Source organism: Gymnogyps californianus, chromosome 4, assembly GCF_018139145.2.
Source record: "Gymnogyps californianus isolate 813 chromosome 4, ASM1813914v2, whole genome shotgun sequence".
Lineage (NCBI taxonomy): Eukaryota > Metazoa > Chordata > Aves > Accipitriformes > Cathartidae > Gymnogyps > Gymnogyps californianus.
In genome coordinates, this window is record NC_059474.1 from 29,932,158 (window position 1) to 29,958,846 (window position 26,689).

Here is a 26,689-nt window from a genome sequence, read left to right on the forward strand (position 1 = left end):
AAATTCAAAATACCACACTGACACAAATATAATGGCTTTTTCCTTCCAGCAATGAAAATTTGAAAGAAATATGCTTGTCTTGTATTTGTTTTCAGACTATGTTTCTGACTGAGCTTTCTAGCCCTTTTAAAAAACAGACAAGACTTAAGTGGCTGGTAAAAAGTAAAAAGCAATCAAGGTCTTTGATGAACATCTGAGCTAGAACAGGGAACAGGTCTCACAGCAGAAATTCCAGGACCCATTTCAGGAGGAAAACAAATAGAGGGGCCTGTAGCATCCTGCATTCTTCCCTTCATACAGCTGCAAGACTCCTTTGTATTTGAAACAATTTGGAATTTATTTAAAAGCTAATTGGTACTTATACACCAGAAAAAATATTGTCAGCTCACAGAGGAAGACTGAAAAAGGGAAAAAGCTGAAAAAGAAAATGTGTTTGGATTTAGGGTTCCGCAAGCTCCAGCTCTGACAAACAGCGGAGGCAAATCCCACCATCAACATTTGATTCCACTACACAGGTAATTGCTAGTAAGTGACTGTCCTCAATTAAATATGCTTTGGGGTCCTTATTTGAAATAGGTGAGGACACTGGCCTACATAAGCAAACGTTTATTTAAGAGAAAATCTTCAAAAGCACTTAATCAGCACGTTAGTGCAAGGGCTTAATTAAGCTCACAACTGCTAATGGATTTAGGGTGTCATTCATTCACAGTTATCTAAGTCTGGCTCACTCCCTCCTTCATGCTGGCACTAGCAAGTTACCCCTCAGAAAGGTTTTCTGGCTTTGATTTTTTTTCCCCTTTTCTTATGGGCTTGATACCCAGCTAGAGCAGTGAGCTGATCTGGAGGGCCACTTTGCTTCATGATCTCTACAGCTGGCACAAGAGAAGCACTGCCCATTTTGGCAGCAACCCTATTAGGTGAGCCTAAGCCAAAGTGCATTTTCTGCTAGTGGCCGAGTACTTGCGGCTCTTTACATAATATCATCAAGCAGTGGCAAAGTTGATTGAAACCAGGAATTTATTCTAATGGCTTCCTTAAAAACAATCTTTACTGCTGTAACCTATTGTTGCATAGTAAATATCCATCAAAATCTCTCTTCTGAGTGAGTAAACAGGTCCTGCTAGGATACTCCTTATAGATTGTCTGCAGCCATGCACTTTAGAGCAAGAAAGGGACCATTATCAATATCCTTGTCTAAATTCCTACATAATATATGCCAAAGAGACTCAATCCAGCAATTTCTGCATCAGAATTCTGTTCCAAGCTACAGTTAGAGCCATAACAAACTCACGTGGCAGGATTTCAAACAGGCCCTCTGCTCTCCTCTCTTGCAGGCAGCCAAGCTATTTGCGAACGCTTTCACACATTCTCCTGCCTGTGAGAAATGTAGGCCAGCTTACCACAAGCAGAATGTGTGCAAATGCTTTTAAAAAGCCCAGCTGCTGGCCTGTTTTTCATAGACAAAGAGTGAAAGTGCTTTTAAACACTCCCCTGCCTTCCACCCTGTAAACCCTCCTTTTCTGCAAAGGGAACTTTCCCCTTTACGGGGTGAAAACATCCCATGGGCTGTCTCCCCTGCCCCACCACATAGTTGTTCTAGCACCTCTCTTATACTACCCTCACTAAGGCTCTGGCCAAACTATAGTACTGGATGCAAACCCCTCACAAACCAACCTACCCCTCACAAACCAACCTACCCCCAACTGTGTTTGCTTTTAGATTCTCAATATTTCAATGTATTTTTAAATATCAACATTATCCATAATTATTTGATTCTTAAGTAAAAAAGTTGGAAATTGAAAGGAGTTATATTTGTTTTCATACAAGTAGTCAATCCAAATTAATTCCAATTAGCTGAATAAGCAATACTCTGCTACAGCTAAAGCAGAAATTCCTCAGAAATGGGGGATTTAAAATTAGCTTGAAAAGTATGTAATGTAAAAATGAAGAAACAAATTTGATTAGAAACCATAGATAGAGAATTTCCTTGAATAATGCTCAGATTTTAATCCATTATTAAAATCCATGATTTTCACTATATTGTTCAAAGGTTTCAAACAAGAATCCCACTCAACATGGAAAATGAAATGAGAATTTATTTTAAATTTCAAGGTTGCCTACCTGGGACTAAGATGCTGAAGGGATTGAACCTTCTTTCTCATTCGATCCCAATTTTCCTTCACATTCTTTGCAAGTATGATGACAATGCCTACACTATTGAAAGCAGATAAAATACTGAAGAATTTTGCTGAATTTCTTCTAATACAACCATATAGCATGCTGGCAAATGTTCTTGAAGAATTAATCTTGCCCATATTCTCCAATTTTTGTAACTGCTTTATGGGACATAAACTGCAAAGATGACATCTAAATGTTTCAGCCAATAAAACCCCATTAATTATTATTAACTACCATTTCCAGCAATCGCCAAAATATAATAGGATTTTCTAAGCAGGAAAAGACAGCCCTTGCCATTGTACCTATCAATAATGAGCAAACAGATTTAGGAGCAAGGCGTATAATACAAGAGTGACAAATAGCCACTTTGTATAACACCAAGTGAGGAAAGTAATAGCTTTGTTATGTGGGGGAAGAATGGAAGTAGAGAGATATATGAACAATGAAGAAGCTTCCCATTATCAGTCAGGCATTTTCATAGGCATAAAAGCTCACGTTGGTATGGGGGAAAGATGTGGAAAGACAGAGCAGAATGATTTTGTGGATAGGATTTTTGGAAATGTATTTTGTGTGTGAAAAGTGCATATGAGAAGCCATATTGAGAATTAAAAGTAGTACTGGCAGTTGAAGGAGGAGCTTGGAAGGAAGTCAGAGTGTGATTTGACTGGAAAGAGTACTTTATGTGAAGTTTAGAAAACAATGAGTAAAACATGGAGGTGACAGGTGACAGAAGGCAACCACTGAGATCTATCATATGGTTAGAGTTGCAAGGTGGAAAAAATCCCCTTGCAGTTTGTGCTCTTCATGGTTTGGCATGATAGTATGAGGCTGGGCAAAGCCACAGAGGGGGAGGAGGTTGGAATGTAGGTTGAGATTGAAATTGTTGTTAAAATATGAGGATAGCGTAAAAAAAATCTGCAGTATATTTGGCCCGATGTATGGTACAAAGGAAGACTCAAAGGGCCAAGTGATATCATAGACGATCGTGAGACACTTAGAGGCACAATACTACATGAAAAGAGAACAAGTAATTGTTGTTCCATCACACTTAAAAGTATGATAATTTCATTTAAATCATGGATTTCCTAATAACAAGTATTACACTAAGTTTAATTTGCTTTTTCTGAACAATATTTAGTAGTTTCTAATACTGTCATATATAGCCTAAGACTATGAGTAGCACCTCATGACCTGGTCACAGAATTTAAATTCACAGTTTTGCTGCATATAATTTTTACTATGGTTTAGACTATTTTGAGCTCAGATTAATAATTTAAATAAGCACAAACCTTTTTTGTTGTGGACCAAATGGTACAATACCAATTTTCTGGAACTTTTTTTGGCATTCTCCTATGTATGACATCTTTCCAATGGCAAAACCTAAGACACCAGCAACTATAAAGACAGATAACAAAACAACTGTTAATACAAGAGCTTAAATCAAGAGTCTGCAATCGGCTCCATTTTAATCATACAACAAATTGTATGTATCATGTCTTCTCAAAACATGTCATAAACACATGTGAAGTTATACAGGGACTACAGGGATGATGTCAGTAACTATTGAAAACCGGCTACCTAAGGTGAGACACAGCAACTGGTCCAAAACAATGCATACAGGAAAACGATATCATATTCAGCTGGAATTACAAGATTTCAGATTTAGAGGAACAGATTATAGAGAAAGCCCACAATGAAATTAATTCACAATGTCAGCACTACTTTCTCTTGCCCTTGTATGCACACTATGGTATCTTTCCAATGTTCGCAATTTTAACACTATCATCTCTGGGCTTCTAAGAAGCTAGAATGTCAGCCTGCCATACTGTCGCACTGGGGCTTTCACTCATTACAGAGTTGGAATGAAAATATTACTTCAACATCCTCAATTTTCTGTGAACTTCTGCTGAAGAGGGAATCAGCTTCATTTCTTGCCATTTAAGAGCCACCTTACTGTACTGTACAGTTTCTGTGCTTTTATTTTTCTTCATCAACGTGGTCATGAATTAGTTAAGATCAATCAAACGAACGTATTAAAAGGAACATACTATTTTATACATTATGCTATGATGGCTCCTTGATACCACAAGCTGTGATCTGCTAAGCATGGCTGATCAATGAAGCTGACGTTATTTATAAAATAAAGGTGAGACTGAAGTTTTTAGCAATTTGAGAGGATATATTAAGTAAATATGAGCTGCTACTGAAAATGCTTACATTAAAAGAACCTTATTTCATACATTTATTTTTAAACACAGCAGAATTCTGATTTCCTAAAGCACTGCAGTAACATCTCATAGATTCCGAAAAAGGAGGAGTTTGAAAAGAGATTCAGAGAGATGCATCTAAGGTCTGCATGTCGCCTGTAAATAACCCTTCCTTTCCTTTTAGAATTGGGTACAACTTACTTGCCATCTTAGGTAATGCACCAAATCTTGAGCTTGCTGAGAAAATGCCTAAAATTAGTCAGAAAGCTTATTCACTTGAGGAACTCACCAGCACTCAAAACCAAGACAGTATTTTTCCTACAAGCATTTCTGAAGGCTGTACAAAAAACTTAAAAGTCCATTGTGTTGGGTTTGTGCAGCAGGGGAGGGGCTCCAGGGGTGGCTCCTGTGAGAAGCTGCTAGAAGCTTCCCCGGCTCCAAGACAGACCCGCCTCTGGCCAAAGCCGAGCCCTTCAGCAATGGGAAGAAGCTGCTAGAAGCTTCCCTGGCTCCAACTTGGACCCGCCGCTGGCCAAGGCCAAGCCAATCAGCGACGGTGGTAGCGCCTGTGTGATAGCATATTTAAGAAGGGGAAAAGACTGCTGAGGTAGAGATTAAAAGGGTGGAGGAAGATGGAGGAAGAAGAAGAAGAACTACAGTAAAAAAACAAAAGAAGGAGAGGAAGAAGAAGATGGAAGAAGAAGAAGAGGAGCTACAGTGAGGAGAGGAGTGGGATGTGAGAGAAACAACCATGCAGACACCGAGGTCAGTGAAGAAGGAGAGGGAGGAGGTGCGCCAGAGCAGAGATTCCCCCAGGCCGGAGCAGGTGGCTGGGCCTGGAAAAGGCCGTGACTCTGTGGGAAAGCCCACGCTGGAGCAGTTCGTGGAGGACTGCAGCCCGTGGAAAGGACTTGAGTTGGAGAAACTCATGGAGGGCTGACCCCCATGAGAGGGACCCCACGCTGGAGCAAGGGAAGAGTGTGAGGAGTCCTCCTTCTGAGGAGGAAGGAGCAGCAGAAACAGTGCGGGACAAAATGACCGCCACCCCCATTCCCGTCCCCCTGTGCTGCTGGGGGGGGAGGAGGTAGAGGAATCAGGAGCAAAGCTGAGCCCGGGAAGAAGGGAGAGGTGGGGGGAAGGTGTGTTTTTAAGATATGGTTCTCTTTCTCATTATCCTACTCTGATTTGATTGGTAACAAATTAAATTGGTTTATTTTTCCCCAAAATCGAGTCTGGTTTGCCTGTGACCATAATTGGTGAGTGATCCCTCCCTGTCCTTGTCTCGACCCACGAGCTTTTTGTTGTATTTTCTCCTCCCCATCCCGCCAGGGGGGAGGAGTGAGTGAGCGGCTGCGTGGTGCTTTGTTGCCGGCTGGGCCTACACCACGACATCCATTATCTCATATTTAGGAACACCAGGGCACTTTCTATTCCACTAGTTCTTAGTGCATCTGTTTTGGGGCAGTCCTAAGTCATAGGAGGAAAAAAATCTGGTCTTTGCAGGATTCAGTTCAGGCAGGGGTTCAGAATATAAGTCAACATGAAAGCAGCATGGCTGCCACTGGTGACACCTGCAGCACTGCAGGAGGAGGAGGAGATGCTGGCTTATGTTTCAGCACAAACCAACCTTGCAAATATAACAGTGAACTGAAATCTCTTACTCAGGGTCCAGCTCCTTGTGCTGCGATAAGCAGGCCCAAACTGTTCTTCAGTAGCTTTCTGTGGCTATTGATTAAACTCATGTTAAACTGTACCACTGGTATCTAGCCTCCTCCTCCGGAAAGGAGAGGTCATACATTTTGGCCTTTAACAGGAGCATACAGTGTGCTGAACAAGAAAACCAAAAGATTATCTTTAGCTTTTCCCACCAAAATCTACCTTCCCCCAGTTAACACCAGGAGGTGGAACCAGTATGCCTCTGAGGGCACATGTGTCTGGCAGAGGAGTGCCATGCTGTGGAGGAGGGCTCCACACAGCAAGATTACCATGGCAAAGGGAAGGGAAGCGAACACTGTTTGCACTGTTACATGCATTCAGACAGTGTTAATGAGGCTCAAAAGCTCCAGCTTCTTCTAGAGCCAGTGTACTGTGTGCAGTCATCAGAGAGGAGTGTTCAGACAGAGGAGCATTCAGTCTATGCTAAGTGCAAGGGCCTTCACCCACTGGCATCTATGCAATTTTAAATTGGGTCTCTCAGGGGAGGGAGGAACAAAATTGTTGTTTGTTTCTAAACAGCACCCCCCCTCCAATTGTTGACACACAGTAATGATTATTTAATACGGGCATTTGTTATTTCACAGCTGATCAGAAACATCCAAGTACAATGGAGAGAAACTGAGAAGAGTACCCGATGCCAGAGGCTGGCATGTTAGCTACTGAGACAACCCCAGTGCCCTTCCTATCACTGCTCACCCTTTTTCAAATGTGTAATCCTTTGCCTTCCCTCACACACTCTCCCTTGCACCTTCCCTCCCCGTCTGCCTACAAGCTTATAGGTCAAGGATGCAATACGGAACCCACATCAGCCTCTTGTGGTATAGCACAGGTTTTAGGTTTTCTACTCCAGTCCTCCTGATCATCTTAGTAAAAAAAAAAACCAAACGTGATGAGGAGGAAACATGGTAATAGTGGCTGGAACAAAACAAGGGGCTTGCAACCACACACAGTGAGAAAAGGCTGAGCCATTTCCACCTCGTCCATTTGCTGTCTCCCACCACCCATCTCTTATAGCCCCTGCATTCTTTTCTGCTTCTTGCTTCAGGCCCTGTGATTTTTCTCTTCCGCTACCTGCCCTTTCTGTAACAGGCTACTGATGCAGGCTGAAGGACTGTCTTATTTGCTCCTGTGGGATACACCCATCTTAGTGGTCTTGAGGGTGGATGCCCTTCCCTCTTTACCCAAAATGCTAACCTCAACCTCGTTATTAGTCAAGACCCCCAGAAGGGAAATTCAAGGTGCAATGGGTAGACCCAGGCTCACCCACCACATAAATGGAATACAATTCTCTTTTGTGTTAGCCTGCAGATCGCAAGCCATCTGTATAAAAAGCTCTCTGTCTCCTCACTTTGGCAGTATTCCTTGTCCCTTTGCACCAAAGCTGTATTCATATTGATACGTGGTCGCTGTGAAAACAGTGCCAGCATTTTTCAAATAAACCAACAGTTAGAGCTACAGTACCTGGTTCTGATGCCCCTGCTCAGGCTGTACAATGCTCTGCCCTACAAGCAGCCCCAGTGAAGACTCTACTCATACACGGGTGATCATGGTGACAGAATGTAGCCACTAGTCTTTGAATTTGTGAATTCTCTTTTCAGTTCATGTTCTTTCAAAAGAATGACTGTGGCAATGCATACATAATGATCAAATCACTATAACAATGATGGGGATGAGTGAGAGGAATATTGATCTTGAAAAACAGCAGGCTTTAGGGAAACTTGCATTTCAGTAGTAATTCCAGAGTCTCAACTTCCTAACTTAGGACCATCGTGTATTTTTTGTATTTACCTTTTGAGACTAGCCCCTGGGTGACAAGTATGCTCCCAAGAGACAAAGGAAGAGCTGTAAAAATAAAAACGAGGAGAGTATCTGGTATCAGCCAAAATTTATTACCAATTTGTTAAATACATTACTCTTTTATATGTTAAATGTTTTATATGTTTATAAACACAATATTCATCTTCTAAACATTAACTTTGCATACTGTCTTAATCACTTATTACATCTGCTAATTCAGATTACTGTCTTTTCAAAGCAAGGATGTGTTCACACAGTGCCAGACATCAGGCATGCTGTAGCATCTGGAGCTAATGCATTATATATATTTATTAAATAATAGCTTTCATAATCTGAATATCTCCTCTCAGTACTGCAACACTAGTAATGAGAGCAGCTCCAATTAAGTGCTGAAACCCTTTTCAATCTTCTCCTTTCAGAAAATGTGCAAGTTAGATACAAACTGACATGGTGGACTTAAAAGGCACTAAAACACTGAGTAACTAATCTTTTAGATGTCCTAACACCTAAAGAATTTCACAAACCCAATACACATAGCCATGCCTGCCTTTCATTCAAAGGCAAGACGAAGTATGTAATAAAGTAAAATATTCCTAAGGTTGTTTTAATAACGGACTTGAAGAATAGAACCAACTCTATGATTGTTAAAGTAAGTTCATATTAAACAAGAGCTTAATTCAACCACCTTTACCTACAATGATTACTCAAATAATTCCATTAACCCTATAATAACATATTGCTCAACTTAAAATAAGGTGACAGAGTTAACCCACAATAATATTCCAACATACCCCAATGTATTACAAGAAATGGCATGGCATTTTGCAGCCAGTTTTGCATAAGTACATCAAGAAGTCATTCTCAGTGTGGTAAGAACAAGTTTGGATCACTGACCTCTGTACCAGAAATTTTCCTTTTTGCATTCTTCACAGATCCTTGCAATTTCTCCAGCATTGTGAATTTGTGAGATGCAACAATAGAACATTGGCTGAAAGGATAAACTTAGGTTAGCTTATTGAATTTAATCTCACAGGAAGAAAAAAAAAATCAATTAAAGAAGACAAATTATTTAAAAAACAAATGAAATGCAATGCAAAAACCAACCAAACAAGCAAACCTCCTTGTTCTGTTATTAGCAGTGTGATTAAATACTTGATACCCCAATACAGATAGGACTACATAGGTTTTAGGTTAAAACCACTCATCCTGTTGGTCTGTACTTTTCTAAAATCGCTCAGCTGCTGCTTACCCGAGAAGTATATTGCTTTATTTCTGTTAGCCAATTCATTCTCATGAGCTACATCATCTTTCTGGGAAAGAAATGACAGGAAATAAAGGCAGAGTGGTAGTTTCTAAAAATGAAGTTCTGCACTGTGCAGAAGTCAATTTAAGTTCAGTAAGAGCAGATTTTGCAAGTATTCAGAAAAGGGTCAACATAAACTCTGTCAGATTCCCCTAAGTAGCCTAACTTTCTCTCTGAGCAGTTTAAATATATTCATGGCATTAACTGAACTCAACCATGCTGGCTTCACCCTCATAATAATTAGCTTGCTGAGAGGCTTCTTTTAGGCTAATGGTAGCCCTTTTTTTTTTCCATTTTGATTGAGAGAGAAAAGTGACAGTACTGTCTCTTGCATTCTACTATCCAGGGTATTGACATGGGGATATAAGTAGATTATTTTTCTTTCTTTAAGAGATGACTCGGTTATCAGTGTTACCACTTGTAATATCATTATTGGACATCTGAAATATACGGGTGTACTGGTTTTGGCTGGGAAAGAGTTTATTTTCTCCATAGTGGCTGGTATGGTGCCGCATTTCAGATTTGTGACCAAACCAGTGTTCATAATTCAGGGATGTTTTAGTTATTGCTGAGCAGTGCTTACACAGAGTCAAGGCCTTTTCTGCTCCTCACACCACCCCACCCAGCTGACCCCAACTGACCCAAGGGATACCCTATACCATATGACGTTGTGCTCAGCAATAAAAGCTGGGGGAAAGAAGGAGTTGTCATTAAGTTACAATTAATTGAAATTTTAACATTTTTTTGTAAAAACACAACGTCTACAAACACACTTATTCCTGAAAGCAAAACCAGACTTCGTAGAGCAAGCAGTGCCTTGGGAAAAAGAGCACATTAGTCTATTACAGGACTCTACCTCATTTTATGCCTGACTGATCCATGATTTTGTAACCATAATAATGAAATGCATTTATTGGCCGCAGACACACATTTCTCATTTTAGCTAATTAATATCTCAGTCCTTCTTCAAGCACTGCTCCCACTAAAGTTAATGGTGGTGCTGCTTGGGTAAACAATACAGAACCAACTCCACTTCAGACCCTAGAGAACCACTCCAAACTGGTTTCACTGCAAGGTCACAGCAAATACAATAAAATCCAAACAGGCTGAGTGAAAGATAAGGAAATGAGTGTCAGGGCCCTAAGTGCACCAACAGGCTTCGCAACCTTTCTGCCCCCATACACACCCTGCCAGGGGTTTTGCTGCTTGGGCTCAAAGTCAGCTCTAATACGGCACAGTTGTGTAACACTGAATTAGATTGCTGTGAAAACAGCGGATCTGGGAGAAAGAGCTGCAAGAAGCTTTGCCCAAGGCCTCTGCCCCTCGGCTCAGGAGCTGCATTTAAGCTCAGGCCCTTGCCTTCACTGTGTTGTAGGTATGCCTGTACCTGGCCTTTTACTGTGGTGATCCCTACCTTGCCTTGCTAACTTGACGTCCTGGCTTATCGTCAGACTTGCCTTATTCCTATGGACTTGCCTGGCAATCACTGGACTGACTGTTGGCTGGCCCTGGTTAACATCACTGGATCTGCTCTGCTCATCTTTTTTGGGTACTGTGGCACTGTGCTCCTTCTCCCTGCGGTCACAACCCCTACCCACCTTGCTGCCACTTGTGGCTCCCAGGTCACCTTTCCTTGCAGATCAGCCCACTTTTGCTGCTCTCTGGCAGTGACTGGTTAGCAACAAGGTCATACCACATTTAAATTCCCTGATTTCTCCAGCAGAGGGGAATGCTCATCTTCTGTACAGCTGGAGGGCAGGTTCTTGTGCAGTACTGTTCCCTTCTCCCCTTCTGAATACATACACACGCGCATGCACAACTTGATGGGGACAGGTTATACTGGACTAGTACTCAGACACTAGGGCTCTGCCAGTTCATAACTAGTTTAACTAGCATAGCATAAATCAGAGCCCACTATCGTAAGACTCAAAAGCTCCTAGCCCTCTGAGTGTAGTGAATCAGGAAGAATAACACATAGCCCCTTCTTCTCTTCACTTACATGCTTAAGCTAACAGACATCTGTTTCTCTCTTCAATAAGAGCGACCATTTAGTGGAGATGTCTGACTTTCCTCTTGGGCTGTTTTGGAAGACATTGTCTCTTTCCTTGTATCCTGCTGCTGATCTTGGTCAGCAGAAATCATGTGTTTTATGCTTGGCTAGCTCTCTTTCTGCTAGGTACAAAGGTAAAAAGCCAAACTATCATATTGATACTCTAAGTTCAGTGTTCACCTCAAATAGTAACGACCAGGATGAAAGTAGTATATTTTTTTACAGCAGATAGCATCCAGTCACCTGATTATATACAGTTTACAGCATAGCATATCACTTACTAGCAATAGAGTTGTGTGTAGCCTAATGCAAACAGGGAGGTCGGTAAGTACAATTAGATGCTGGATCGTGACCTAGCACAGCACTCTCAATCATAAAGAAATGAGAACCAGTATGAGCAACTCATCCAAAACCTTTCTAATTTTTATTGTATTGCAGGTCAAAAATTTAGCTTCTTTAGTGTGCTGTCCAGAATCACTGCACTGCTTCTATCCTCATTGCCGTCATCTGAAGTTTTGATTCCACAGGACTCACAATGCAAGCCTATCACAAACCACATCTGTGTTATAAACACAATCCAGTTACAAACATGCTTTAAAAAAAAAAATCTGTGAGAATAAATAGATTCCAAAGAGTTTTAGAGTTGCAGTCTTCCATGCCAGAGAATTGTGCTGCTAGGGAAAAGCAAGAAGGAATCCCATTTATTTCTGGAGTAATTCAAACATCTGAACGTGCTTTTTACCTAGCACTTTGCTGCATGGTCTGGCACTTTATTTATCAACATACTGCTTTTCTGCTGCTTTTCAAAAAGCACCTTCTGAGAATGGTGGCACTGAGCAAGGCTAAAGTGACAGCGAAGGACAGAGTTAAACAGGAAACATATGCAACAATTTAATAACCTGAATGGTTTTTGGCATTCATAATATTACTGTATAAACCACTTCCTGCACTTATTTTGGGGTCAGTTACATAGCTATAAAGTTCAAGCAATGTCTGCTTCACGCACACTGGATATTCAGACAGTAATGCTTTTTTAAGTAATGGAACAGAAGCAACACGACCTCCTCTCCCCTTGGTAAAAAGACTCAATTAAGCATTGCGTTCATACCAATCTGCACTTTATTCTCAACCGCTCTCAAAAATGACAATGACCACTGTATCTTTGAAAAAATTTAAGTTTGAAAATCCACATAATATTGGGAAAGCCCACAGCTCTTCACTGTCTGCCTCACCCTGACTAACTAGGAGCAATTTAATTTTCCATCAGTCTCTCATCACTTCATGCAAAAAAGGAGATAAAAGATGAGAAAAATGCATAAAACTTTAAAGATGTTTATGTGAATCAAAGACAGAAAATTTTCTTATTCTTATCTGTTTTCTTATTCTTATCTGCTTTCTTATTCTTATCTGCTCACGAAGCCTACCTGTGCACACGGTTGCATAAAAAGCATCACTGGAAAATACTACTGACTGATATGGTTTCTAACAGCTGCAATAGATATTAAGTGCTCATCTTTTTCATGAGGATAAAAAAGCTGAGTCACTGGAGAAAATAAATAAAATGAAAAAAAATTTAAGGAGTATAAATTAGGTTATAAAAATTTGCAGCTTGCCATTAACCTTCTGTATTGTCTTCAGCTTACATTTCTCCAGAATTATAAGTTAGCAGCTACACTTCCACTTCAACATAATGAAGAATCCCAAAAATATGTAGCCCTTTAAGCAGCTTCCTGGTACCCCTCCCACTTGGGATGAAAGCCGAAAGCTATACTGGCAAGAAAGAAGCAAAGACACAGAGTCGAGGTCATCAAAATATTATTTAATTGAATTATTAATATTAGTACTTAGCACACATGCTGCCTCCTATCTGAGGAATGTAAAAGTGTTCCAGTATTTTGGGGCATTGTGTCTTGGAAAGACAACCGTCATCGCAAAAAAATAACTTTATTTGCAGTGACCTATTGAAGAAATGTAACTTTCTTGCATATTTTTACTGTAACACTCATTGCTGTTTTCTCAACCTAACTATGTAATTGTTAGTGTAACAATTAACTGTATATTCTCTTAGCTGTCTTGGAAAGAATTCCCCAATGATGTTATTCTTCTGTTTAACTGAAATACCTATATAACACATGATTAAATCAATGTGGTTTGCAAGGATCAAATATTCAAAAAACTTCTTCCTATTCTACAAGAACTGTTCTGGATCATTTACTCATTTACAGAAGAAAAGACTAATACAAGACTCCTGAAAGATCTCATGGTTTTGATTCTTCTACCTGGTTGATAAAGAAGCAGTATGCAAGAAGATAGCTAAGTTTTTCAGATGTGAGAATTGCCAACTTCATATACTCTGTTTTCAATAAGAAGTCTCTTTCCAAAGAGGAATGGTGACCAGGTAATTTCTAAGATTACTTGGGGGAGAAGGTGGGAGCCAAAATTGCATGTGTTAACTGGTATATGCAGTTGACCGTGATCTACAGTGGAGATACTGCACATTTGCCCAGGGCAGGTGCCACTGAAGTACAATGATCACTGAGACAACTCGTTAGGACTTCAGAGAGGCCCTTCAAGGACTCAGTGTCCATTGTGAGGAAGAAGGGAAGACTTACTATGTTGTTTCACACGTATCTTCTGAACTGGCTCTTTATTTTAAATCCAGGCTCTTATTTCGAAGGAGAGTCAACAGAGCAGCTGCACTAGGTCTTTGATGAAAGCTTCCTACCAACAACTGGGCAGACACCACGAAACGGGTGAATGCCTCGCGCTTGCCCAGCCGTGCCTCCGCAGCACCTGCTCAGCCGTCTGCCGACAGTCACTCACCCAGGGCACGGCGTGCCCAGCGAGAACAGGGTATTACTTTGTACTTGCTGGTTGCTCTAAGGGCTGAGGATGTGGCTGGGGCCGTGCAGAACGCCGGGAGGTCCGGGTTTCGCGGGAGGGAAGAGTGGTTGCAATCAGGCCCAGGGCAGGCGTCCGCCCCAGCGAACAGCAGCCTTCCCCTCTGACCCGGCCACCGGGCCTGTTACACCCAGCCCCGCCCGCCTCCGCGCCGCGGCCACGGCGCTGGGCGAAAGCCTGCGGGGAAGGGGAGAGGGCAAGGTGTCGAGATTCCCCTTATGAGCCGCCACCTGCTCCCTGCCCCGGGCCGGCCGCCGAGAGCCACGCCAGCCCCGGCCTTCCTCCCGCCGTGACGCCGGAGAAATCCGGCACCGCGGAGCTCAGCCCCTCCGGGACGGAAAGGAGGAGAGTGACGCTCGCCCGGGCCGCGGCGCGGAAGCTGGCTGGCGGCGGGCCGCCTCCCCGGGCAGCGCTCACCCCCCGCGGGGCGCCGGGCCAGCCGAGGAAGGGGAAGGGGGCGGCCCGGCCCATCCGCGGCGGGGCCCGCACCACCCAGCCCCGGAAGCCCGTGAGGAGCGGGGGCCCGGCTGCTGTGCCCGTGAGGAGCGGGGGCCCGGCTGCACAGCAGCCTTCAGGGGCTGAGCCGTCGCCGGGGCAGCGTGCCGGCCCGCTGCCCGCGCCGCCGTTGCCGCTGGGCTCCACCGCCATCTCCTGGCCGCCGGCGGCAGGGACAGGCGGGGCAGCCAGCCCACGTCCCCCGCGGAGCCCCGGGCAGCCCGCCCGCCCCGGCTGGAGGGGCAGGGAGCCGCCGGGACAGGTGGTGCCGGGGGACCCCGAAGACGAAACGCCGCTCGCGCGGGGCCGGAGGGTGTCGGCACGGCCGGGCAGTGCGCCGCCGAGCTCTCCTCACCCCCTGCCTCCTTGGTCCTACCAATCTCTGTTACTAAATTAGCAGTTCACGCCTCCCCGTGGGCTGCTCCGGGAGAAGAACAGTGAACACGCTAGTAAGATTCCTTCGGAGTTCTCGTATTTCCCAAAAGCAATTCAGAACCCTATTTTAGCAATGGTAATTGCTAATGAAGTTAACAGTCACCTAGCAGTGTACGACATACGGTGCTGGGAGGGTGTCCTACGAATTGAAAATATTTTGTGGAGACTTAATGAAATCTTGTTCTTTAAAAAAGAAGCGACAAATTCCATTGTGACCATTTTGCAATGAAAAGCATTGCTTATCTGCTTCGCTCTTAATACTCTGATGCTTATGTAAGTAAATCAATACATTTTAATATCAATATTAACAAGAAGAAAATTAAATAAGAAAAATACTTTCATCAATCAAAAATAATCTTGCAAGAAAAAGTTATCCTCAAAATGTCAGTTTGGGGGGAGGAGAGGTTGTTCCTCTAGGAATACTGAAAAAAATTGTTCCACTTTCTCTGAAATGAGAAATGGAATGCCTTTCTTTATCGATAAGCTTTCTAAAACAAAGCATGTAAACCTGAGTTTTATTTCGTATTTTATCTTTAATAAAAACTGCCTAATTTTTTGTTTTGTTTTGTTTTTTTACAGTGAGACACAGTAGTTTTTAGTAGAGTATCCTAAATGGTGATATGACACTTCAGTGCTTATCATGAAATGAATAGCTTGTGAGATCACCATTATACGTCCTCCTCTTGCATGACCTTGGCATCTCTATTTCATAACAAACATGACATAAGTAATAATTCATTTTCTTAAGTCCAAAAGGGCTTTCAACTTCCAGAAGTCTTGGCTGCTTGAAGCCCCTTTCCCCAGAGTATTCTCTCACTCTTGCCAGCCAAACCAGACCATTAGGCTTTGCTGCTGCAAAATATGCTCTTCACATGGAGGTTTGGCAAGAGTGATGTCCTAAAACAACTCTTAAAAGTGTACCTAATATCTCCTGTGATCTAAGAGGTATTCTTGAAATCATATGTAAAAACTATTTAACAGATGCTGGCTACACGCTATTCTGAAAAATACAACACACAAGAAAATCCCATGTGGGGTGGGTCCCTAATAACCAATAATTACTTAGCTGGTTCAGCTTAAACTGGTCATAAAATAAAAGAGCGCTGGAATGACAATTTCCTCATGGGGCGTATGCGTGCCCGGGGATAGTGGTTGCTTGGATTCTTGCACCTTCCTGTGCAAAAGTGCCTATTAAAAATCAAGTTAGACTTCTTTTTAACTTTAAAGGTCAAGTTGGTGTTCACAACTGAATATGTTCCTCAAACGCTCTTTGTTTTTAAGATTTACCTGAAAGTACTTCAGAGCTATAAAAATGGAGAGAAGTTGACAGACAGAAACCAATAAATGTTAGTGATTCAGAATAATAAACACAAACCAAAAGAGAGATCCTTACCCCTCCCAGAACAAAACCAACCTTACACATCAAAGAAAAAAACAAGAGATACCAAAAATAAAAAAACCAATATGGAGTTGAATGCTTGGCTGAGGAATTTTCTATTGTCAGAGTAGAAGGAGGTCAAGGAGCTGAGACATCACAAACTCGGGGAAGTTTTACAGGCGCTGGCTGCTTGTCTGAAGAACCTTTTAGGAAATGCTGCAGGGTTGCCAGAATCCTGAGGTTCACCACATTCACCAAAGGCAAAGCCTTCCCAGTGTGCGTATTTAACAGAAACACTCCATGTACGCAAACAGCACGAGAGAAGGAGGACCTATTACCAAGTGTGATAAATATGGTTTGTTTGTCCATTATAAAATCACAAAGACTGTTAATTGCTTAAAAATTCCCTGAGAAACAAAGACCTGGAGTAATGGAAGCACAGTGCGGTTACAAAAATGTATCAGTAATAAAAACATTTAGAGCATAGAAAACCGCATAAGAATTACACTGTAGGGCATTGTTCTCATGCTAATGGGAGTAGGAGTTAAGGGTGAATAAAAAGACATCAAAAGTCACAGCAGGAAACAGTCAACATACTTCTGAGTAAAACATTAAGCTGTCCTCACTACATACAAGAAATCGTGTAATAGTTTTCTATGTCCTGGCTGATTCTTGCATGTACTTATTTCTACGTTCCATTTGGTCTGGCCTATCTTTTAGTAGAAATGAATGGCTGACAATTATCAGATGTTCAAGGTTTAGGATTTCCACTTCTCAGCGTGAAGAAGCCAGTAAAATGGCCCCAGAGTTTTCTCTTCTCTTAGGCTGCACAGCTATATGCGTAATTTCTTTTCTACAGTAAAGACCTGCAACACTAGCTGATTTCAACGGGGTTATAGGTGCTTAGATCCTGTAATCAGACTTGATTGTACCTGCCATTTCTAATACATATTGAAATTAATCAAGACCTATTATACGGAGTACATTACTGGAATTACTCTGGGGTAATGTTCGTGCACCATGTCCCACGGAAAATTTTACTGAAAAAGGTATTTAGCGAGTCTCAATATTTATTAGTCCTGTCTTTTAGGGCTAATTTACAAGAGATGAGGTTACACTTCAGCCCAGGTGTAACAAATGAACAGTATTTTGTAGCCAACGTACTGTAACCTTGAGAAAATGACAACCACATTAATGTTGAATATGAATATGCATATAGAGTTTTGCATAACAGGTGTAAAGGTAATGATTATGAAGCTTTACACTGTTGTGCAAACAGAATAGGCATCTAATGACCTGCAAGTCTTTGTGTTTCCACTGTGACTGTGGCAGGTGCCAAACTGTAAACTCACCCACCCCAGCTTTTTTCCAGAGTCGCTTTCTTAATCCTAATTTCTGTTCATACTTTTATGCTTTTTTCCTCTATTTCTCTGGCACTTTCTTCCACTTCTTAATCATGCCCATTCAGGCACATCTCTACCGGGCAATATGCAAGGACAATTTCTCCCAGGTGTCTGACAGTTCTTTTAAATTCCATGTGTTTATTTTGGGTTTCAAAACATGCTTGTTTTATAGTTTGAACCCAAATAAAGCATTGGTTTTTTCAATCACTAACTTTAGAGATGTTTACCCCTGTCAATACCAATATAATTATGGGGCTGTAATTTATTTTCTGTTAAATTCAGATAATTTTTTATGTCTGCCTTAGGTTAAGGGTATATTAAATACTATTCTAAAATGAAGATGCTCCTTTTTCTGTGAGTGGAAACTCCTACTGTAGTATGCTATCTTGGTTTTGCTGGTTTGCCATCATTGTATTCTTGTACAGATCAAATCCTATTGCTTTATTTTTTATCAGCTAGACATGTGGCACTGCAAGAATAAAAAAAAAAAAAGTAGTGAAAGGCATTCCTACACATGTATGTGTAATGAAGCACCTTTAAGCATTGACTTTTGTATTTAAGACATGCCTGTTTTCATTTCAAAACACATTACACCTGAAAACTCCCTCCTCTTGCGCTCTGATGCTTATCTGTGTGTCTGGGATGGAACTTTGTTATATTTGAAGCCCAACTTAGTAGTTACTAAGAATCTCAGAGAGAGTAGCCAGAATACAATGGTTAAATTTATCAGGAATTGCATTATTTTCATTGCATTATGAGTTTAATGGAAGCCACACAAGGACGTCAGGTTCATGATTCCAGTCGTGTCTGGTTTTACTGGAACTCCACCTCTGAACCCTGAAGCAAGATACTGTAATTACAAAAAGTGTTGCAAAATTGTTTCAAATATTTATTGGCTGAATACATCCTGTGAGCCTCACACTCTTACTACGCAGCTACAAAAGCAGCCATGTTCTGGGTTTACTCTTGTTGTCCCAAAAATCAGGATTCTTTCACCCGGTGTGCAAAAAAGCCGATTAACACACAGAGCCGAGATATTTGTTTATTTCATGTCTGCGCAGAGATGGGTGCTAGGTGGTAACTCCACAAAGCTAGCACACCTGGTTGACACACGGTAAAGCATTTTATACCTTTCAAGCAACAGTTATCAGTATTTTTACAGTTTTTCTTAGTTACTCTCATTCCTATTGGTTCTCGCAAGTCTCATCTCCACTTAAAGTCGCAGTGTCCTCCTTTTTTACTGCGCATGTTCTGTGAGGAAGGGGCTTCTGTTGGTAGGGGGCTCTCCCTACTCAAGGGTGGGTTTTCTAGTATGTTAATTAGGATAGTTCACTCGCAGTTCAAGTAGCTCTTTGATTGCCCCTGTGCTTATCTTGGTATGTCTTTACCCACTGACTTATGGTGTCATCTTGTTTCTCTTCTCAAGGTCACGCCTCGTTAACTAAATAGCATCCTTTGTTTTTGTTTCTCGCATATCTCCAACACTCTGACCAAGGATCTCATCTTACAAGTTCCACTTGCGTCACACCACAGCAAGATGAAATGGTGTCATCACTTGCATAATCCTAAACCAGCGATAAGTGAACTTGGTGACTATTCTGGTATGACTTTCCTTAAATGAAGAAAGATGCCTTTAGTGACACGGAACTTGGAGAAAAGAGAAAGGTCATTAAACCTGTAAGTCTCATTCTTCCTCCCCTAGAGAGGTCGATTTTTCCATCAAAATACTTCAATTCTTTTGTGGACATTTGAAACATATATATGTTTTCAAATAGCAGCCAAAATTGAACAGAGTTATTGTAGCTAGTCAAACCCCATTATACTGCAGGGTAAATTAATTACTTGATTGTGAGACTACTGGGACAAACTTTAGTTTCGTACGGTGTCCCCAAAAAGTTGACAGGAATTTATTGCTAGTAATAGGTCATATAGGTGTCAGGTGTTTACAGTTTACTCCTATGGATTTGGAGTTTCACGGGCAAGGGAAAGAAAATGCATATCATAAGGTTTATTTAGAATGGGACACTAGTTTTAACACAAATGAGAAGATACAGCTGGCAGTTTCATAGGGTACTGTATGAAGATTAATAAAACTTAAGAAGATGACACATTCCAACAGCAAAAGGACTTTTTCATTCTTAGTTACAAATTTACTATTCCTGCCAAAAATGAAATTCTAAAATTCAGATTTTGCTTATGTAACCCTTTTGCCAGAACTTGGCAGCTGTGATCATGGCTGGGTTGATTTAACTCAGGGTTTCTTCTAAAATTAACAAACATAGTGGCTTAAGCTTCAGCCCAGGAATCTCAGCAAACTAAATGCTTCTTTTGGTGCTCTTTGCAGACAGGATTGCTTATCAGAAGTCCTTACTCTGCTATAAACCAACACACATTTCATTAAGGTGAGCACAGCACTAATCTGGACACCCCCTCCCCCAAGCCTCATGCAATAACAGTTAATCAACCATGTATTTATACAACCAGCAAGTGGGTCAGCTCCTCTTTTCCCCATCAGCTTGTGGGATGACAACCTTTTGATTCTATTTTTCTTACTTGCTGGTGTGACTATCCAGTGGACAAACGCTCCTTTGGTAACACAGCAGCGAACGGACGAGATCCATTCACCGTTCCTTGTTGCAGGGCTGTGAAGAATAAACTCTGGCCATACAGGCTGACCTCAAAGAAGAAATGCCTGGTTTAACTGAACATCTCTTCACAGTCACCTCCCACCACGCCATCCTCTCTAGCCACAGTGCCATCTCTGTGCGGGCCCTGCCACACGAGCAGCTGCGTGGCCGCACAGCCACCGGGTCCGCGGGGCTTTGCTAGGGCTCAGCCTGCTCCGCAGCCACCCTGCAGGCTCGGGCAGAGGGTGACTCCTCTCCCTCGCCAGCCAAAGCACAGGAATGAAAGGGAAACTCGGCCCTCAGCAGCGAGAGGCCTGAGGGAGCCGCCATTTCTGTCAGCGACGGCACACGGGCCAAGGCTGGTGGGTTGAACAGCGGCGGCCTGCAGACGTCCCTCGCACCCAGCCCTGGCCCCCCCAGGCCGCAGGCCAGCACCGCGCCATCGCCCCTATCTGGCAGGCTTCCTCCCTGCCGCTCCTCGCGGCCGTGCAACCCCAGGGCCGCGGGCCGCACCGCCCCGGTCCCGGGGAAGCGGCTCCCCCCTCTGCCGCCCCGTCACGGCCGGGGCGCTCCGCCAGGCGGCACTGTGGCGCCCGCGCCCCGGCGGCCGCGTGCCGGGCGGGCTCCGTGAGGCGGGACGGGCGGCGGCGCCGCGCCCTGCCGGGCACTCGGGACTCGGCTCCGGGCGAGAGGGCCGAAGCCCCCACCGAGCTAAGCCGAGACGGGCAGCGTGGCGGGGCGATGGTCCCTCTGTGGAAGGCCGTTCTCTCGGAGAGCCTCCTGGGTAGGTGGCGGCGGTGCCGACCGACGGGGCTGGGGGCGGGGGGCTGTGAGGGGCCGCGGTGCCCGGGAGGCGGTTAACGGCACCGGTCGGTGTGCTTCAGCCCCGCTTGGGAGCCCTGCGGCAGAGCAGCGCTGAGGTCTCTCCCGGGAACGGCCGGCGCCTGTAGCGGGGCAGCCCCGGCAGGGTGTCGTGGGGGCTTACCGTACGTGGGGAGGTGTTGCCGGTGAAAAGCTCCTCCGCTGGAAATGAGTCAATAATGGTCACTGCTGAGTGTTCTTCTCTGGGTTCTTTTTTTCCCTTCTCGTGCTGGAATGCCTTGTGTCTCTTGGATCAGCCTAGGATTTGTTGCGTGCTCTCAGCTAAGTGTTTGTGCAGGTGTTTGTAGAGCCGGGACTGAAGTGTGCTGTGCTGCCCTGAGCAAGGCACAGCGCTGAGGGTGGTCACCAGGCCCCAGTTCCCGCGGGACTGCGGGCTCAGGTGCTCGGTGCATCGCCTGCAAAACGTATAGAAAACCGTGGCGCAGTGCTAGTGTGCCTAGGTAGAGTGTCTTCAGGGGAGAGCGGCACGCCCGTTTACTAGAATAATGCATTTAGCCACCGATCTGTCTTTGAGGAGCCCTGAGGCTGTCGGTGGACTACTTACTTAGCCAGCATTGTTCCCTCTGAACACTAACCCCTTCCTAGATGGAGGACTCCTTCGCTGAAGATCAAAGTAGGAACTACTGTCTTGAGTGGGGGAAGAGCTGTTTTCTTCTCATCGTTCTATTTCCTGGGAATATGTATTTATTTAACTTGAAACAGCAAATATTTCTTCACAGAAGTGGCTATTGTTACTTGAACTACTTTCAAATATATTTGATAGTCTACATTTGGAAGTATAAAATGGTGTATTTTTAAGTAATCTCCAGGAAAACATGCTGTTGAAAATATATGATGTGGGTTTTTTCTGTGTTTTTTTTTTTTTTTTTTTTTTTTTTAGGCTACATTTGTTGGTCTCTTTACCATGCACTGCCACCGATGATCTATTACTTCCCCCTTCAGACACTGGCACTCACGGGTCTAGAAGTTTTTGCTGTTGCCTTCTTTTCTCCAATATTCTTGATAATTGGCCCTTTTTGGAGGTTGGCTAACAATAAGTATGTCCTAGCCCTTCTGAGACTGACTATGGTTGGTGAGTATGCACTGTAGTGAGTTATAGATTCCATCTTGGTATCAAGGCATAAGAATAAACATTCCAAATTGCCTCAAAATTCAGATGATTCTGAAAAGAGACAGGAATAAGAAGTTCTTGCTCTCCCAAACTCATGCTTTTCTTTTTCTCTCAAGCTTTTAGAGATGGTCAGAGGAATATTGTTTGTATCCATTGTGTTGGTTTTTAGAACAGTACTGCATAATTAAAGACAAATCTCATTTCACTTTTATTTCTAGAAGCTTTTAAATTAGTAGAAGTCATGCCTAATAGGAAAAATGTTTTCAGTATTGCACAGAGATCGGCAGAGCAGGTGTTTTTTGTATAGCAGTTCTGTGTCTGTGACAGTGGGTAGGGACAAGACGTTACAGAACAGCTTGGGGCTATTATAAAAGTAATCTGCTGCGAGCGAAACATTCTTTTTTGGTAGACATAGTTTCTGAAGCATTTTTTTCTTTTAAGAATATTTTTTTTTAATTAAATCTATCTATAGGCCTGTAGTGTATTGATGGGATTATAGGCTCATCCTAAATGTGAGATGGCTCTCATATTGTCAGTTGCACAGGAAGAAAGTTTGATCTTAAATTCAAGATAAGGCTGCCTCACTACCCATGCCACATGCTCCTCCCTAAACCAAGACTTGCTGGGATTCCCTCTTGGGTCTTCAGCTAACTGGTGCAAGTCTTAGCTCTTGTTGATTTTCTGAAAGTTTGTTGGGAGAAGGTTTGGCAGCTACAGCCCATGTTCAGAAGCAAGTTATTGCTAATGAGTTTGCTACACCTGGATGAACTCGCAAGAGACAAGGGTCTCCCTTCTGCATACAGGGAAAATGCTGCTGCTGAGTGATATATTTCAGAAGCAGCAGTTCCTGGCTCCTCATTTATCAATATAAGATGATAATCAGAGAATCACTTTCCATATAATTTTCCTCTTTTACTGTTAGAAGACAGAACAGGATCATCTTATTTACTTCCCCTGCATGATTTTTTTTTTTTTAAAGAATTCTGGTTCTTTATCTCTAGAAAGATACTAGAACTGAACACAATTTGTTGGCGTCATCAGTTTAGATGAAGAATAGTTTTACCATGTTCTTTTCTTTTTCTACTCTTTCCATCATATCCATCCTAATACTTTTTTTTGTTGTTTTTTTAATAAGCTTTTCAGTGAGCAGAATCATCCACTTCAGCTTCCTGCAGCAGTGCTCAGTGTATTGCTTTCTACAAGATCTGCTAATTTAGACACTAGTAATGAGTGTAAGCATTTCAAATTGCACCTTGCCTTCCTTCAGATATCTCAGTAACACAAAATTTGCCATGTTTTTTTAAGATTAGTCCTTCAGATCATCTTGCTGTGTTTACTAGTTCACTTTACCAAAAGAGATGGAAATCGCTTAAATGTGTGTAATTTTTGTTCTGCTAAGTAAAGAGCAGTGACAGGCCTATAATGGTGTGTAAAGTCTGTTGGTTTATGCCTCTCTGCTTCACCTGCATCGCAAGCTCCTGAAGATATTAACTACAAACAAAAAGCTAGCACCTTCAGTAGTAATCTGGGGAAAGGATGTGTTAATGGAGGTGGTCATAGAAGGACTCAGAGCACGGGGAGACAAGCTGTACGCATCCTCAGCCTGGGCTAACCTGAGCATTGCTGTACACAGATACGATCTCCTCTTCGTTCCTGCCTGAACAGGAACTGTTCCCCCAGTGACCATACCCTCCTGCTGTTTCCATCTCCCAAACACTCCTAACATTGTCCGTCCCTTGGCACGTCTACACCGTATTGTCTCCCAGCTCTACTGTACTTACTCTGTATTCTCCTTACCTGTTGCCCTACAGTGAGCATTAGCATTTGGGGAAGATGTAAGAGCATGTTCCTCACCCTCTTTGTCTCCAGCAAGGAGTTCAGCAGCCAATGGTAACTCTCACTCTTTACTTGCCTCCCTACTGCAGGTTCTCAGGTTATCCAGATGCCCTTGCACAGGCAGCACTGGGCTGGACTTCACTTCCCATATGTTATCTTTTTACTTGGTTCTCATCACTTCATTCTGTCTTTTAAATTCTTCCTGTCCTATCATACTGTGCTGCTGTTTCTCCTATTCCACAATTCTTCCTGCTTTCCTTCCTTCTTCATAACTTGTCGTGATTTAGGCCCAGCCGGCAACAAAGCACCATGCAGCCGCTCACTCACTCCTCTCTGCTGGTGGGATGGGGAGGAGAAAATATAACGAAAGGCTTGTGAGTCAAGGCAAGGACAGGGAGGGATCACTCACCAGTTATGGTCACAGGCAAAACAGACTCCACTTGGGGGCAAAAACCCAATCATTTAATTTGTTACCAATCAAATCAGAGTAGCATGATGAGAAATAGAACCATATCTTAAAAACACACCTTCCCCCCACCTCTCCCTTCTTCCCAGGCTCAGCTTTGCTCCTGATACCTCTACCTCCGCCCCCCCCAGCAGCACAGGCGGATGGGGAATGGGGGTGGCGGTCAGTTCATCACACGCTGTTTCTGCCGCTCCTTCCTCCTCAGGGGGAGGACTCCTCACACTCTTCCCCTGCTCCAGCGTGGGGCCCCTCTCATGGGGGTCAGCCCTCCATGAGTTTCTCCAACTCAAGTCCTTTCCAAGCACTGCAGTCTTCCACGAACTGCTCCAGCGTGGGCTTTCCCACGGAGTCACGGCCTTCTCCGGGCCCAGCCACCTGTTCTGGCGTGGGGTCCTCCATGGGCTGCAGGGGAATCTCTGCTTCACCGTTAACCTCCATGGGCTGCAGGGGAATCTCTGCTCTGGCACACCTCCTCCCTCTCCTTCTTCACTGACCTCGGTGTCTGCATGGTTGTTTCTCTCACATCCCACTCCTCTCTCCGCTGCAGGTTTTTCAACAGTCTTTTTCCCCTTCTTAATTTTGCTATCACAGGGGCGCTACCACCACTGCTGATGGGCTCGGCCTTGGCCAGAGGCGGGTCTGTCTTAGAGCCCGGGAAGCTTCTAGCACCTTCTCACAGGAGCCACCCCTGTAGCCCCTCCCCCACTGCCAAAACCCCCACCACACAAACCCAACACATACCTAGGCACTTCTTCCTTCTTTCTCTTTTTGGTCTTTTTCACTTCTCAGAAAAGCCATGGCCTTCCTCTGGGGCTTGTTGAACAAAATCAGGCAGAACAATCTACCCCATGCATGCTCCACCCCATTCCACTGGCAATATTCAGTCTTCAATTTCACAATAAAAAAATCTGGAAATTCTTTATGCTTAGCTGAAACCAGAATATTTAGGGGGTTGGGTTTTTTTATTTTTGATGGAAAAGGCTCTTCCCTTATTCATCATCATCTTTCTTTTTGCCTTTTCAGGAAGCTTTATTTTCTCCACAACTTTTGTTTTCGTTTCTGTATCCTTTTATACTACTTGATTTTGTGTTCTATTTAAAAAAAACAACCCAACAATGAACTACCGCTGTGGTAGTGTCTATTTGAATCTATGTCTTCAGACAACACACAGTAGATTTGTGTGTTTGGATAGATATATTTATGTTTTGGGTGTACTTGCTCAACAGCAAAAGGTGTGTCTACTGTAAGTAGGCAAACCCACACTAGCTTTAATCTGGCTGGCACGAGTGATGAAAGATTTGAAGAGGCAGAGTTGTGGATTTCAGCACAATTTAGCGATAAAAATCTGTGTGCATTGTACATGCAACCTCTGCTAAAGTCCATACAAGTACATTTTCACTACACATTGATTTCATTTTACCATCTTTGCTCTAAGCTTTGCATCTTTTACTTTGAGCAGAATAAGCAGATAGACAGTTGGAAGATTCCTGACATGCATTGCCAGAATCAGCAGCTCCATTTCTGGCCTTCCTTGCTTAACGTCTCCTCAAGTTTGACTCATACTCACTTAGCAAATGGCTGGTAGCAAAACGTTGTTGCTTCTCCTGCTGTTTGTCACGGGTCCTGGGCCAGAATTTGCCACACTGACTGAAGTTACAAGAATGTGTGTGACCCATAGTTACTTGAATCGGAAACCTGCTAGCAGAGTTTAAAACTGCTGATAAAGGTGAGGTCACTGTGCCCTGGGAAATGATGGAGATGGATGTGCACGGTCTCTTTCCGTGACTGGGAGAGTGACGGTTTCCAATAACAAGATGACACAGGCTGCTAATGACCACTCTGAGACCAGATACTGGGCCAGAGAAAGCCTTGTTCACACCCACTAAGGCAATTGCCTACTAATC

The 26,689-nt window shown here is 43.3% G+C and overlaps 1 protein-coding gene across 1 annotated transcript in view; it reads left to right on the forward strand.

Annotated features, from left to right (window-relative positions):
- Positions 1-21,231: 21,231 nt before the first annotated feature.
- The window catches only part of CWH43 (cell wall biogenesis 43 C-terminal homolog), a 29,480-nt gene continuing 24,022 nt past the window's right edge, over positions 21,232-26,689 (forward strand). The window contains exons 1-2 of the mRNA XM_050896182.1: positions 21,232-21,274; positions 22,253-22,444. Of these exons, the coding sequence (XP_050752139.1) occupies positions 21,232-21,274; positions 22,253-22,444 (235 nt within the window). The remainder of the gene's footprint in view (positions 21,275-22,252; positions 22,445-26,689) is intronic.